This window comes from Mus caroli, chromosome 12 (genome assembly GCF_900094665.2).
Source record: "Mus caroli chromosome 12, CAROLI_EIJ_v1.1, whole genome shotgun sequence".
Classification (NCBI taxonomy): domain Eukaryota; kingdom Metazoa; phylum Chordata; class Mammalia; order Rodentia; family Muridae; genus Mus; species Mus caroli.
Genome location: NC_034581.1, coordinates 67,005,043 through 67,021,729, shown reverse-complemented (window position 1 = coordinate 67,021,729; position 16,687 = coordinate 67,005,043). Strand labels below are relative to the sequence as shown.

General features: G+C 41.7%; 1 protein-coding gene across 1 annotated transcript in view; it reads left to right on the top strand.

The window, feature by feature from the left end:
- Window positions 1–6,929: 6,929 nt before the first annotated feature.
- Window positions 6,930–16,687, top strand: part of Rtn1 (reticulon 1) — a 190,591-nt gene continuing 180,833 nt past the window's right edge. The window contains exon 1 of the mRNA XM_029484872.1: window positions 6,930–7,673. Within this exon, the coding sequence (XP_029340732.1) occupies window positions 7,433–7,673 (241 nt within the window). The 5' untranslated portion in view covers window positions 6,930–7,432. The remainder of the gene's footprint in view (window positions 7,674–16,687) is intronic.

The window sequence follows — 16,687 nt, the reverse complement described above, 5'->3', positions numbered from 1 at the left end:
TCAGAACTGCTCACTACAGGCAATTATGGCCTCACAAAATAAATTGATCAGTGTTTCTATTTTGCAAAACAATTTGGTAAGTATTGATGTTAATACTTCTTTGAAAATCTGGTAGAATTCTATGCACTTAATCCATCTAGTCCTGGGGTTTTTTTGGTTTTAAGACTTAATAATTGCTTCTATTTCACTAAGAGTTAGAGGTATAAATTCAAGAAAATTATCCATTTCTTTTAGATATTTCAATTTTGTAAAGGTTTTTAAAGGATGTCCTTATTATCCTCTGCATTTCCTTGTCTGTTGCTATGTCCTCCTTTTTGTTTCTAATTTTGTTAAATTGGAAATTTATTCTGTCTTTAAGTTAATTTGGAAAGGGTCCTTCAATCTTATTGATTTTTTTTTTTTTTTTTTTTGAAGAACCAATTTTTTCTTTGTATTTTTTGGTTTTTTTCTTTTTTATTCCTAATATAATTAATTTGGATACCCCATCTATTCTTTAGCTAATTATGTTAAATGTTTATCAATTTTTTTTTTTTTTTTTGAAGAACCAACTCTTTGTTTCATTGATTCTTATAGCTGGACTTTTTGTGGACCTGCCACAGCAAGTATAAATACTGGCATGGAGGCTCTGTTATAGTGTAAAGCTTAGGCCTTTTGCTGGGGCAGTCTCCAGCTAGCTCATCTAACTTAACTGGACAGTTCTTGTCTATGACCTGCCACGTGGCTAGCTGTGTACCTCTCTATTCTGCTGCAGTCCTTGTCTGTTATGCTTCATACCCCTCTCAAATCTCTTGTGTCTGTTTTCCTCCCCTTTGCCACTCTCTCTGCCCAGAAGCCCTGCCCTCCTCCTTCCTGCTCCCCCAATGGCCATCAGCTCTTTAGTGCAACCTCAACAGTGAGACAACCTCTGATACAATTCTAGATTGCCTTTAGCCAGATGAGGAAGGACAGATATTTACAAAATAGAAAACCCCAATGATGGGCCATAGACAGGACAGTACCAAAATCCGGCCAACACTTAGTTCTCTGCTGGTACAGAATTAACAACTGAAAATACAGAGACACAGCTTCATACTATGTAAAGAAAAGTTACCCCAATGTTTTATATTGCTCTTTTGGTTTCTATCTTATTGGTTTCAGTCTAGAGTTTGATTATTTCTTGCCATCTACTGCTAGTGGGTGTGATGTCTTTTTGCTATAAAGTTTTTAGAAATGTTATTTAAAATAACTCCAATGTGGAAATGACCTAAGCTATCTGAGTGGTGAATGAGGAGACAGAGGCATGCACACATCTCTGTATTTTGCTCATCAGTAAGAAGGGAATGAAATATGGATGTGCCACGCATGAGTGAACACAAAAAAATGTCATGAAAAGAACAAAAAGCAGGCACAAAAGGCCACATGTTGCCTGATTCTGTTTATATGAAAAGCTCAGAATAAGTGAATCTAGGAAACAGAGACTAGTTGATAATTGCCTGGGACTGATAGTGGTGTCAGGTAGGGTGGGGAATGGCTGCTAATGCGTATGGAGCTTGTATATGGGCTGATGAACTATTTTACATTGCTGTGGTGATGGCTATAAAATTCTATGGAGACTCTAAAAAGCACTGAATCATATGCCGAAGTATTTGTTTTAGTGAGTTAAATCTCTATAAAACAGAACCAAACAGACGAGTTACTATGAGGCTCATAGAAAACCTGATTTACTAACTAATAAAATAATTTAACAAGTAAAATCAGTATTAGAAAGTATATATTTTTCATGCAACTAGAAATAAAAGCATATGTGTAAATATTAAACGAGCTCTATATGAGTATATACATTATAAAGAATGAAGAATCAGTTAAAGGCAGCTCACCTCTGTCAGGTGTATTCTGGCAGCTTCTTAAGCTCAGCATGCCTTAAAAATTCTTTTATTATCTTCAGAGCATGGAAAAAAAAAAGAGCCCTCCAATTTCACATTCTTGCTCAAAGGACTGTTTTACAACTTGGGTAAGTAAAAATATACCGAAAATGTGACAAAACATTCTTTGAAGCATTGTCTGTGCATAATAACTCAGAAAATGGATATAACCTGGATCTATCATCTGATGAGTGGTCATAAATTAAGATATATCCCTATAATGGAGTGATATTAACCAATGACAGAGAAATGAAATGCGGACTTGGTACTTCAAAGATGGCCCCTTTGTCACTGTGGTAAGTAAAAGGAACTTTATGTTTTTGTGTACGTGTACTAATTAAGAGTAAAGCTAGATTTGATGGGAAGCGATCTGCTCTCCTCGTCTGATTCCTACTGGAGGCCACTAGCAGCATCCTTGTTTCCTCCCTTTGGGCGTCAGATGAAATATACCAGCAGCCATTCCCCTCCATGCTCGTTCCAAAAGTGTGGTGAATCTCCTGAATGCTGGGATTCTCTCCTGGACATCCTTATAGCATCAACCTAAATATTGTCTCACTGCAGTATTAAATGGAGAATACTTTCCATAGCAAATCCAGTAGCTTCTACAACATCCAAAATTGAAAAGCACACTGCAAAAATAATCTGGATGTTTACCGAGACAAATTGGATGCTGAGTCAGTACAATTCACAATAGTTTTTGATGTATTGCAACAGTAAGACTCATGTGAGACGACCTCACTAAGTCAATGATGGTGACTCCACCATTGCATCTGCTTCTCAGAGGACTTTAAAGTGGCCGGTAACGTGGGTGATTCTGGGCATAAGTATAAACAGAGAAGGAAATACATGGCCACCATTGCCTTCCCTTGCCTAGCTGTAGCTATGTTTAATTTTTCTAGAACTCCCTCCTATAGAATATGAATTTGGCCCATAATACTTTCTCTGCACAGCATTCTAAATGTTCATCATATATTAACCAGTGGATCCTGTCGTCCACTTCTGAAACAATCTATTTCATGTTGGTGTGTGTGTGTGTGTTTGAATGTTTTTTTTTGAAACTTGAAATGTTTCTTTCCCTGTAGATAACTTAGATAATTTCACACGTTGAGCCTGTAAGTGAAGATAATTGTGAAGGTTGCTCGACTGAAACACGATGCACACACTTTTTTTTAATTTGAATAATTTTTTCAGTATTTTTATTAGATAATTTCTTTATTTACATTTCAAATTTTATCCCCTTTCCCCATTTCCCTTCCAACCCCCCCAAGCCCCCCCCACCTGCTCACTAACCCAACCCCTCCTGCTCCCCTGTCCTGGGATTCCCCTACACTGGGGCATCAAGCCTTCACAAGGCCAAGGGCCTCTCTCTCATTGATGTCCCACAAGGATATCCTCTGCTACATATGCAGCTGGAGCCATAAGTCCCTCCTGTGTAATCGTTGGTTGGTGGCTTACTCCCTGGGAGCTCTGGGGGTACTGTTTGGTTCATATTGTTGTTTCTCCTTTGGGCCTGCAAACCCCTTCAGCTCCCTAGGTCCTTTCTCTAACTCCACCATTGGGGACCATGTGCTCAGTCCAATGCATGGCTGTGAGCATCTATTTCTGTATTTGTCAGGCACTGGCAGAGCCTCTTTGGAGAGAGCTATATCATGGTCTTGTAAGCCATCTCTTGTTGGCTTCCACAATATTGTATAGTTTTGGTGTTTTATTTGGGATGGATCCCCAGGTGGGGCAGTCTCTGGCTGGTCATTCCTTCAGTCTCTGCACCACACTTTTTTCTCTGTAACTCCTTCCATGGGTATTTTGTTCCCCATTCTGAGAAGCTGGATTCTTCTTCTAAGGACCAAAGTATCCACACTGTGGTCATACTTCTTCTTGAGCTTATTGTGGTCTGTGAATTGTATCTTGGTTATTCCAAATTTCTGGTCTGATATCCACTTATAAGTGAGTGTACTTCATGCATGTTCTTTTGTAATTGGATTACCTTAATCAGGATGATATTTTCTTTTTTAAAAATATTTTTATTAGGTATTTTCCTCATTTACATTTCCAATGCTATCCAAAAAGTCCCCAATACACTCCCCCCCACTCCCCTACCCACCCACTCCCACTTTTTGGCCCTGGCGTTCCCCTGTATTGGGGCATAGAAAGTTTGCAAGTCCAATGGGCCTCTCTTTCTAGTGATGGCCGACTAGGCCATCTTTTGATACATATGCAGCTAGAGTCAAGAGCTCTGGGGTACTGGTTAGTTCATAATGTTGTTCCACCTATAGGGTTGCAGATCCCTTTAGCTCCTTGGGTACTTTCTCTAGCTCCTCCAATGGGGGCCCTGTGATCCATCCAATAGCTGACTGTGAGCATCCACTTCTGTGTTTGCTAGGCCCCGGCATTGTCTCACAAGAGACAGCTATATCTGGGTTCTTTCAGCAAAATCTTGCTAGTGTATGCAATGGTGTCAGCCTTTGGAAGCTGATTATGGGGTGGATCCCTGGATATGGCAGTCTTTAGATGGTCCATCCTTTCGTCACTGCTCCAATCTCTGTAACTCCTTCCATGGGTGTTTTGTTCCCAATTCTAAGAAGGGGCACAGTGTCCACACTTTGGTCTTTGTTCTTCTTGAGTTTCGTGCGTTTAACAAGTNGTATCTTATATCTTGGGTATCCTAAGTTTTTGGGCTAATATCCACTTATCAGTGAGTACATATTGTGTGAGTTCCTTTGTGATTGTGTTACCTCACTCAGGATGATGCCCTCCCGGTCCATCCATTTGCCTAGGAATTTCATAAATTTATTCCTTTTAATAGCTGAGTAGTACTCCATTGTGTAAATGTACCACATTTTCTGAATCCATTCCTCTGTTGAGGGATATCTGGGTTCTTTCCAGCTTCTGGCTATTATAAATAAGGCTGGTATGAACATAGTGGAGCATGTGTCCTTCTTACCGGTTGGAACATCTTCTGGATATATGCCCAGGAGAGGTATTGCGGGATCCTCTGGTAGTAATATGTCCAATTTTCTGAGGAACCACCAGACTGATTTCCAGAGTGGTTGTACAAGCTTGCAATCCCACCAACAATGGAGGAGTGTTCCTCTTTCTCCACATCCTCGCCAGCATTTGCTGTCACCTGAATTTTTGATCTTAGCCATTCTGACTGGTGTGAGGTGGAATCTCAGGGTTGTTTTGATTTGCATTTCCCTGATGATTAAGGATGTTGAACATTTTTTCAGGGATGCACACACTTTTAAAGAATCTGTTTCCCTCTGTCTCTCTGTCTTGCTGTCTCTATCACATTGGGGATCGATCCCAGAGCCTCACACACCCTAGCTCAGTTCTATACTACTGAGACACAACACAAGCACACCACATGTCTTTTCAGAATAATTTATCAAAATCAAATTGTCTTTTTCCTATAACAAATAAAACATAAATAGACTTAACTGGTTATTTTCTCTACATATTCTTAAGTGAGAGTATTGATTGGTAGCTGATGAAATGGGTCATATCTATTTAATGGTGAACATTAGAGTCATAGCCCTGTATCTACTTAATCATAAGGATACAAAGGGGTTTGGAGTTAGTCAGGTTTGATTCTATTCTTTAGTGTTTTTCAGAGAAACAAATTATATGTTCTCCTTATCATAGTGCCTCAAATTCAGTATTCCTTAATAGCCATGTGAATATATCATTTGAGCTTCCAGTGTTCTTGGCATATTAATAATGAAACTGTAAGAAAGTTCCTACCTGGCATTCTCGATACATTATGGCATTCTAAACAAAGTGCCTATTGTGTTATGTTAAAAAAAAGCTATAATGATTCAGGATAACCAAGAATTTGTTATTATAGAGGGAGATAATTTTTATAGCTTTATTAGAATAACTGGTACACATTGAATTGCACACATACACATGATGACTTGATTTTTGTCCCATGCATACAACTGTGATGACATCATCACTATGAAGATAATAAACATATTTCATAGAAAACAATTTTTTCAAAGGTGTAGTGGTGTGTGTGTGTGTGTATTGGAGTTGCAGGCAAGTGTGAGCTGTCAGGTCTGGTCCCCCGGAAAAGCAGCAATCACTCTTAAACACTAAGCTGTCTCAGGACTCAGGAATTAATTTTTAATACATCAATCTGTAATATTTTGGTGACTGTAAGATTACACACATTTTCCTCCAATTTATTGCTATCTTTTGAGCATTGTTGTACTAGTAGAACAAACGATTACACTGAATAAAAAAATTTCTATTTTCATCATTTTTAGGAGTACCCAGATGTTGATGACTCTGGCCTTTGAATTTACAGATAGTTGTGATGCTCCTGGTGTGCAAATGGTAGCTGAGAACCCTACACAACCACTCTGCATGCAATGGCACAGTTGCCTTCCACTTTTTTTGAGTAGGACTAACAGATAACTGTACTTATCTACTCTGATGTTAGACTTGAGCCAAGACTTAAAGGAAAGGCACACATCATTTTACAGTTCAGGAACTGGTAAGACGGCTTGTTTGAAAAGATAAATAGGTCTAAATAGGTCTAAATATGGGAATAGCACATGTAGGTGAGTCGCCTTCACTCTTCAGTAAGTATCAGAGAGCACAGTAAAGGGGTGGGGAGGGGGAACAAGAAGTTCCTATGATGTCCACTTCTCAAAACAGACTTGCCCAACACAGCCTGTCATTTATATGGCTTTTGACTTTACTGTTTCCAAAGAGAAGCACAGCCATTTGTTGTTGCTTTTGCTGTCGTCGTTGTTGTTGTTTAATGCCTGGTAGCATCGTGTTTGCTCTCAATGCTACTTGGGACAGGTCTGGCAAGCATTTTTGTGGAGTTCCATCTGAGGGCCCATTCCCATACTGTTTTGTTATTGTTTGTTTGGGCCGGTTCTGGAAACTTCAGGATGAAGGATTTAACCTCCAGGTTGCAGATCACCAGGTCAAGGCTCAGGCCAGTGTCCTTTATGCAACTAACCCTCAGAACGGTTGTTCTGAGATTCGCTTTCTATCCTAGAGTCCTAGGACTCCAGTCTGGTTTTAACTTCTTGTCTAGTCAAGCTGCAGCCGGTACCTGCTGGTCCTCTCTGTGTATTCTTCCCCAGATAAAGAGTAAAACCAGTGGGTTTGGCACATTCCCTAATCAGAGGCTGCCATTAGCAGGCCCGGGGCTGACGTGCATTAGGGAGGACTCGGACCAAGCAGGCCATTTTCACCTGCGTAATAACAGGCTTGGGAGTAGCGAAGCAGCGCAGGCACAGCAAGCTGCCTCTGGAGCAGGGGAGGAGCGCGGGCGGCAGCCGCCCCGGGGCCCCGGAGGAAGAGGAGGGGGAGAAGGAGGAGCCGAAGCGCCCAGAACAGCAGCCGCGGCTCGGCCCGAGTTGCAGCAAAAGCAGCGACGGTGGCGCGGAGACTCTGCAGCCTTCTGGAGCCCGGAGTCCCGGTAGGGACAGCAGCACGGAGCGTCCGCGTCCCTAGCCACCGCACCCCGGCCTTGCCAAGCTACAGTAGCCCAGCCTGGGGCACAGCCAGCCATGGCCGCACCGCCGGATCTGCAAGATGAGCCGCTGTCTCTGGGTAGCCCCGGGTCCCAGTGGTTCGGGGGCCGGGGGGATGGGGAAGACGAAGAGACGGCAGTGATGGGGGCCAGGCCAGAGCAGCAGGATGGGGAGCCCGCCTGGGGGTCGGGCACTGGAGCTGGGGTAGCGTCGTCGCGGGAACTGTGCTCCGGCCCCGCCCGGTCGCCTCCCGTCGCCATGGAAACTGCATCCACAGGTAAGCCGGCCCGCACCGCGACCCCGCAAATGGAGGCCGGGACCGTGTTTCTTGTGGGTCCCCTAGTCCACAGCTTTTCTCTGCGTCTTCCTGGCCTGTCTACCTGGAGGTAGGGGTTCGCTCCTGGCGACTGTAAATATTAGCGGACTGGTGGAAAACAGCAGGGTGCTGCCAGCGGCTAGGAGGAAGAAGGCTGTTGGTCCAGTAATTTCATTTTTACTCTTTTTTTCAGCCTTAGACATTGTCCTCGTTGGCAAGCCTGGCTTCTGTTGCGCCCCGGAACAAGTTTTCTCTTCTCGTCAGGGGTCTCAGGGCAGCAGGGCGGGGAGTGACAGGTTGTGATGTTTTTCTGGGGCGTGTTTGCGCTCAGCGTGCTCCACGGGCGACAGCAGAGGTAGACAACTAACTGATCAGCGGGCGGGCCCACCGCCTCAGGACCCTCCCGCTGGGTTTAGGGCACCGGAGTACCGCAGAGACTTTGTGTTCCCTTTCTCTTCCCTCAAAGAATCACCACACCCTACTCCTTTCCAGTTTTCCTCCAGCTCAGCTCTTTCTCCCGCGCAGAAAACAAACCCCCAAGAGTCCCAAGCTGAATTCCGGAGGGACAGCATTGTTGGGAGGGTTGGAAGTTGTAGCCTTCCTTCTTTATTTCCTAGCCGCTCTTTTCTGAATCTATCAGAGTATTGAAACTTGAAACCCCTAAAATGTGAAGGTCTTAGCAGCTGCAGATTGGAATGCTGGGACTGTGGCCAGTGGTCCAGCCTCAGTTTACCCAGCAGTCTGAACTCATCTTTGCGTTTTGAAAAATTGTCAGTGATTGGGCCTCTCTTTCCCCCTGACTTGCCCTTCGCTCCAAATCCTTACCTGGTGGAATCAACCCTAGGGCCATGGCTCCTCCTGACTGTTTGAAGCTAGAGACAGGCGCCGCGGGGGAGGGGCGGCTACCTGGTTATCGCTGTTTTCAGAAGGAATACTGTAGGGGGTGTTGTGTTGTGCTGTTGTCTGAGAGAGAGGCTCTGCTGTGCTGGAGTGGGAGTTGTGTAGTTTGGGTAATGTAGTGTGAGGCCTGGGGAGTGGGTGTTCCTGGAGGAGGCGATGAGGGTGGGACTGGCGTATGTGTTCCTGGCAGCTGATTTAGGGAAACCCCTTTCTTAAGCCACCCCCTCTCGAGGGTTATATGGAGTGCCTCGGGTTGCCTAAACTCTGCTCTAGAACAAACATGGTTTAAGCCAGGAAAGGAGATTTGGAGAATGTGTTGAATAATGGGAAGAGAAGTGGGGACCAAGAAATAAAAAGAGAAGCAAGCCAAAGAAGGAAGGGCAGGGCAGGAGGGGGAGGGGATAGAAGAGGTTGGGGCAGGGAGGGGGAGGGAGGAAGGGAAAAACTAAATGTGAAAAGACCCAAAGGTTGACAGCCCTATTTGTCATATATTGTTATGGGTTATAGGATTTAAACAGAATAATAGATTCCTGGTCGCTCTTAGAACTTCTTGCGTCCAAATGAAAAGAAATGAAAACAACTGCAAAAGCAAACAGCAAACGATAACCTAAAGCTTATGCAATATAATGTTTTGATAGTGTGTATTATGGAATAATTAAATCAAGCTGTGATCATTTCTTTTTAATGGTGAAAACATTTACAAATCTACTCTACCAGTTAGACAGATGAAATGTCCTGGTACTAGATGAAATAGCATCTTCCACATTTAGCATCTTTATTATGAAGATATTTTGTATTGTCAAACAATTTAGGGGTTTCCTTTCCTGAGCATTAAATTAACTAATAAAACCAAACAAGGTTCTAAGTTTGGGTGGGTACATATTTGTATGGAAATGCTTTCGTTGATTATTGTCCAGGAAAGGATTTCTCATATGGTTGTTGTCTGGCTTGTATTTTAAATTTCCAAAGTCTACTTCATAGACAAGATAGGCTGGTGTATATGATATGGGTGTTGGAAATGGCAGCCAAGTAAATAGACATTTATTGAAAAATTCCAATAAAAGCAGGACCAATCTCCTTATATGCTATTTTTGCAGGGTTTTTTTTTTTTTTTCAGTGTAAGAAAAAAACCAAATTAGTGTACTGGTCACAAAACGTGGGGGATGACCGTGGAGCACCTTGCTTGACTTTGCAGTTTTATATTTTGCTTTATAAATAGAAACCAGTTTTCCTGATGTTCTTGAGGCTGTGAAGCCTGAGCTTAAGGCATCCCAGAGTGTGTGTTTGCAGTGGCTCTGCCTCCGGGCCTCCAGGCGTTTTCTCACTGTGTCCTCCAAGCAGAAGAAGGCTACTTTGTTATTACTATTATTATTATTATTATTATTTATCTTTTGAAAGAACACTTGAGGCCTCAATTTCAATGGAGACAAAACTTAAGACTTTAAGCAGGAAGCGGATAAACAGGAGGCTTCATTTTCACATACAGACAGATATGGGTGTTTTAAAACTTTTTTTTTCCTGAAAATGAACCATTGATCATGCCATCTGGCCAGAAATTCTGTTATTTATTTTTATATACTGATGGTAATTAAAGTCCCCCAAGAAATAGTTTAAAAAATATTCTCAGTCAACTCCCAGAATATGTATCTATGTATATATGTATGTTTGTATGTATGCATGTATGTGTGTTTGTGTGTGTCTGTATCAACACCATTCAAACAAGCTATAAGGACCTGTTACACTGAATGGATTTTCAGCTATCCTCACTGCTTCTGACACTTGTGTAGGATGGAAAATTCCCAACAATAACAAAAAAATAACAGTTTCTTCTTGCACTATAATCTTTCACATCTAAAATTGCTAGTGGGCATGTGCAACGATGGCTTTGGCCAAGGAACAGTCAGAGTACCATGTGGAAGCTGCAGAGTGAGAGTGTCAGGGCTGCTAACTGAGGAGGCATTGCCAGCTTCTCATAGTTTTATACAAAGGACGCTAAGAGCAACTGCTCTCTCTCTCTCTCTCTCTCTCTCTCTCTCTCTCTCTCTCTCCCCCACCCCCACGGTCAGTTATTTTATTCCTGGGAACTAGTCAAAAGGAGCACACAAAAACAAAAGGAGAGAAGAATAGCCTTTTGTTTACAGAAAATTTTTTTTAAAAAAAGAACCTTTGAACAAATTGAAATGGTAAGATGTTAACTCATCGCCTGCTTTGGGAATTCACTTGTTGGCGGCATGGGCAGCCATGTGGAAGACAGAATAGGAACCGGCCAGGAGAACCAGGTCAGAATGGACTGCCTCAGCTGCACCTTTCTCTGGATCAATTTGACATAATTTTGTAAATAATTGCAAAAAGAAAAGGAAAAGTTCTTTGATATAGATTCCTGGGACTATGAAGTTGAAAATTACATTTTTAAGAAGCCAAATGTAATACTTCTGTTTCCATCTATCCTGATTTAAATTACATGGAGGATATTATATATACCCCATCTAGGAAACTACACTGCTCTTCCAGTCGTTGTTTTTGGAAACTGAGTAGACTGTATTCACTGTTGTATGTGTTTGATAGGTGTGAGTGTATTTGTGTGTGTGTTAATGCTTTCTGGCACTACCCTTCAAAAGGCATAAGTTCTAATCTCTCTTTCATATTTTGAGAAAGTCACAGTGATATTGAAACAAAAAGTGGCACTACCCCTTGCTTCTGCAGTCTGTAGAAAGAGTAAAATAGTCTGGAAACATAATGCAATGTATTTCTTTAGATACAGCCTCTGGATACAGTCTAGCCCAGTGGTTCTCAGCCTTCCTAGTGCTGCAGCCCTTCAATACAGTTCCTCATGTTGTGATAACCCCCAACCATAGGATTATTTTTGTTGCTATTTCATAACTGATATTTTGCTACTGTTATGAATTGTGATGTAAATATCTGATATGCAGGGTTGTTCGACCTTCTAAGGGGTCATAACCCACAGGTTGAAAACTGCTGATCTAACAGTTAAATATGGTATACATCTCTGAATACAAAGGGTCGGTTACATTAACACATAGCTACACTTTAAAAACACATTGAAAATGGATATGATCAGGACTTTCTGGATGTTTTTGAAGTCACCAGTCTGGAAACTCACTTTGCTCCTCCCCGCCCCTCCATCTCCCCCCACCCACCAATAGACCTGTTTCTGTTCTTTTTCTAGGTTGCATATGAACTTCTAGTACTGAGGTTTTGGAGGCAAGGTATTGATTGCCCATTTTACTGTCCATCCTAGGTAGCACGGATTATTAAATTTTTTATCCGTAAACTGAGAAACTGCTCAGTGCACCCTGGTGCACAGTTACCACATGCCCTCGCTGGTCACAGGACAAGGACTCCTAGAAAACATGCCCTGTTGTCTCACATGCATGTTCAGTTTAGGCAAACTCTCCCTTTGTGTCAGTTCTTATTTTTCTCATTCTCAGATCTTTCCTGGAGCTTGACTGGAAGGCCACCGCCATTATCCCGAGTCACAGGAGCGAGGGCATGAGTTAGCTCTCTGAGGTCAGCACAAGACACATAAACATGAGTGCAGCTTGCTCTGCATATATAGCTATGGGAAATAAATCCATTTCGCTTTCACTCTCTGTCTTGTTCTGCCCTTCTTCAAAGAAATAATTCTGTTAAGTTGTACTCCAGGATCTTCAATTTCATTTATTATGGTTTGGTTTACATATGTTTATTATTTTTGAGATTATAATTTAATTGTGACAGTTCTCCCTTCCCTTTTCTTCCTCCAAACCCTCTCATATATTTCTCTTTTCTATCCTTCAAATTCATGGCCTCCTTTTTCACTAATTGTTATTTCATGGATATGCACACATGCACATATATATTTCAAATCTCTCTTTCTCTCTCTCTCTATATATATATGTACATATATATGTATATGGAATATGTGTATATAATTGAAATATATATTCCAAATATCTCTCTCCGTCTCTGTCCGTCTCTCTCTCTCTCTCTCTCTCTCTCTCTCTCTCTCTCCCTCTCTCTCTCTCTCTCTATATATATATATATATATATATATATATATATATATATATATAATATAACTTGCTCATTCCATATAAATGCCACTTGTATGCTACATGATTTCAGGGTTGACGATTTGGGACTGGACAAGTAGTTGTTGTGATCTTCGCTGGAGAATAAGATCTCTCCTGTCTCCAGCTTTCCTCAGTTGCCTACAGTTTTGCTTACAGTTGAGACCACGTGGGCTTTTCTCTATTCAGGCGTGTTCACTGGTTCATCACTGTTCCACCCACATTTGGGCAGCCATGTTGATGAGAACTATGGGGTGTAAATTGTCATATTACTAGGAGACATGGTCTTGCAGAAATCTCCCTGATCCTCTGGTTCTTACAATCTTTCCACTCCTTCTGCAATGTTCCCTGAGACTTAAGTGTGGGAGTGTTTTGGGAATGTATCCATTGGGGCTGGGGGCTCCAGAAGTATATAATTTGATGGGCTCTGTAGTGGTCTCTGTTTGTTGCAAAGAGAAGTTTTCTTGATGAGGGGTGAAGACTATACTCATCTGTGGGTATCCGGACAAATGTTTGTAGGTTGTTGTTAGGGAATAGGTGGTTGTTCATTCCCCAATAACCATGATTTCACTAGCACTGAATAGTTACATAGGTTTCTCGTCTCATGATCTCCCTCCTGTTGAGTGGATTTTAAGTATAACTGAAGAGATGTTGGCTACTGCTAAGATCCATGTGCCACAGCTCTCCCTCAGGGTTATAATGCCATGCTGGGCCACTGAGGCTCATCAGTGTCATAGCTGGGCAGGGCTGTTGGTTCTCTCTGCCTTTTGGAAACATGCACAGTGCCTTACGATTCTATAATTAAATTTCAGTAGTGACCAAGGAAGCTTAGAGAAATATGCTGGAGAACTCAGAGGGCAAAGAAGACAGAGGGCATGTTTTCAGGAGCCTAATATATCAATACGTGAACACTCTTCACTGAAGTCACCATAGAGAACATGGTAAAAAAAAAAAAAAAGACAACAAGAAAAAAAACAGTTGGGTGTTTGTTTCTTTAAATACTATTTGAGGTTGAAGAGAAGAATGAGAAGAAGATCATGAACTAGAGAGCTTACTGTTTGTCAGGATGCCGTAATGCTAGTGTGGGAGAAAAGAGAGGAAAAAGCTTCCCACTTCATGGTTGCCTTGCGTGATACAAATGGGCAGACTGGGAATGTTCAAGCACACGGGGAGGTGGGAACTCACCATAAGTCAGATCCCTTGTTGTGGCTGTGATGAGGGCCGTCCTCAGCTCACCCTACCTATAGCTCGAGGCGATGGATGGGCAGTTTCAACATTACTCCAAGTATCTTTGGAGAAGATGAGTAAGTCCTGAGCGTTAAAATGGATACTTTCTCAAAGACAGAAGAACAACACAATCCATTCTCAAATCCTGAACGGCAAAATCTTTAATTCTGGCCAAGAGTTGAAGCTAATAATGCATTTTATAGAAAATATAAATGGTTTCAAAACAAGGATGGTGTTAATCTCCAGAAATTCAAGACTCACTAAGATACAGACCACACAATATAATTGTTCTCTTTTCAGACTTACCATCTGAATTATCATCTCTTTTTGGAATTACCATTATATACACAGCACTGATTATATCCAAGAACTCAACTTGTAAAAGGTATAGAAAGTATGTTCTTTAATGGCACAAATCTTATTGTTTTAAAGGATGGCTGATATGCCACAGGGTAGCATTAGGAGAAAAAATATATTTTAGTGTTTACTCAAAAGCAGCAAGATGAACTCTTCTTAACAACTCTTTTGCCTTAATTTAAATTTTTGTATAGCAGGAAAATGTGTGTTAGACAGTCTTATAATTTAACAGAGAAAAACAAAGTTTATTCCTTATTTACTTTTTAATAAGATAGTATTTGATTCACAATTCTACTATGGTTTAGTGAATCCCTGATATATACCAGGTGTTGTGTAGGCATTGGGATATGGTAGGGGGAAAAGAATCTGTTTTCCTGAAAGTATATTTTGGGGGCCTCGGGTTGGGGAGGAGAGGGAGGAGACTGCAACCAGAAAGGACGCCCAAGAGGGATATAAAGCACCATGGAGAAGCCCAAACTGAGAAGTAGGAGCCAGAGGGATGGCTAGAGAGATTTCTTTGATAAGGTGGCACCGAACAAACTTGCAGGAGAGGAGAGGCCCAAGAGTTCATTTCAGACATTGGGCACAAGCTACCGTGAGTATTGCTGGAACATTCAGACAGCACCAAGAAGAACAGTGAAGCGAACCTGGGAAGAACAGTAGACAAGCAAAGGCTGAAAGGCAAGATCGGGTCCTTTTAGCCCATGTCGCCCCTTTGGCTATTTAACTCTGAGTGAAAAGGTCAAAGGTCTTTACCCCTAGCAGGGGACCAATTTTATGCAGCTTACTTTGCTCGTCAGGTCGAGAATCCAACACAGGAATGATGGTGGTAGATTTGGAGGAGGAATGAGCAGTTAGTAGGTCATGATGGCATGAACCAGAGAGATTACCTTAGAGGAGATGAAAAGTTGTCACATTCTAGACACAATCATAATGTATTTTCTGAAGGTAATATTGTATATCAATGAATTATAGATGATATGTGAGAGGGAAAAAATCATTCAGATTGTGCAATGATTTGACTTATTTAACTTGAGCAAATGTAATTTGGGTTGCTGTCCACTCGGATTAGTTAAGTTTTAGAGAGAGCAGGGTTTAAGGGTCAAACAAGGAGTTAGGTTTCAGAATTGTTGATTTTGAAATAACAGGTGCCCAGGTGGAGATGTCAAGTTTTCAGTGTCCAGTGGGGATGGGGATGGAACATGGTCTGGATTAGCAATGCACACTTGGTAGTTGTGGATAGAGAGATATGGTCATAAGTGAGCCAGTTTTCACAGTCAAGGATTTCTGACATACTTGTTTATCTAGACATCTTAACTGAAAGTTAAGTGTCTAATTCCATAATTGCTGAGATATTGAGAAAGGAGTGAGGGTATTATGGTCTAGGTGAAAGCGAGAGTAAAAGGATGGGGGAAGATCATAAGAATTCTGATCAGCTTTTGGGATTCCCTTGGAATATGTAGTCTTAAGCATGTGTGAGAAAAGTCATATACATGATATAAAATCACCATATACACTGTGTAGAGTCACCATATATACCATAATAAAGTCACCATATATGATAACCTCCTTGTCTTCTCCTCCTTCTCCCCTCTTTCTCGTCTCTTTTTTTTCTAGCCACATTCAGCCAAACTTTGGTTTAGAGTAGGTAAATGGTTAGGTGATTTCTGTTTTTATTTTACAGTAACTATGGCTGTAAATTTGAGGTCCTGTGCAAGGTGGTAAATCTGTAACGCATCATCATTGGATCTGGTGGCATGGATGAGGCATAGATAAAGGTGACAAACAAGGGATTAGGCTCTGCTGGGGGAAGGAGTTTAGAGTAAGAGAGCTCAAAGAATAAGAGGCATCAACTGGAGAGTTGAGGTGTTTAGGATAGAGATTGGAAGGTAGATGGTCATCCAAAAGAGGAGAGGATAGCTTGTTGGAAGAGCAGATTCCAGGATGGTGGTGAGGTGAGGGAGCACTTAGATGATTGCTAATAACACAGACTCATAACAGACAGTGAGAGTGGCTATGAATGGCATAGTAACTGATAACTTTAGGTAAGAATAAAGAATATGATGTCCTGAGCTCCAGTCTATGGGATTTGAGGGGAAGACAAGAGTGGTGGTCCATAGCAAATGCTTGCAAGGATGTGGAGAAAGAGGAACATTACTCCATTGTTGGTGGGACTGCAAGCTTGTACAACCACTCTGGAAATCAGTCTGGTGGTTCCTCAGAAAATTGGACACAGTACTACCGGAGGATCCCGAAATACCTCTCCTGGGCATATATCCAGAAGATGTCCCAACTGGTAAGAAGGACACATGCTCACTCATTGCAGCCTTATTTATAATAGCCAGAAGCTGGAAAGAACCCAGATGCCCCTCAACAGAGGAATGGATACAGAAAATGTGGTACATTTACACAATGGAGTAC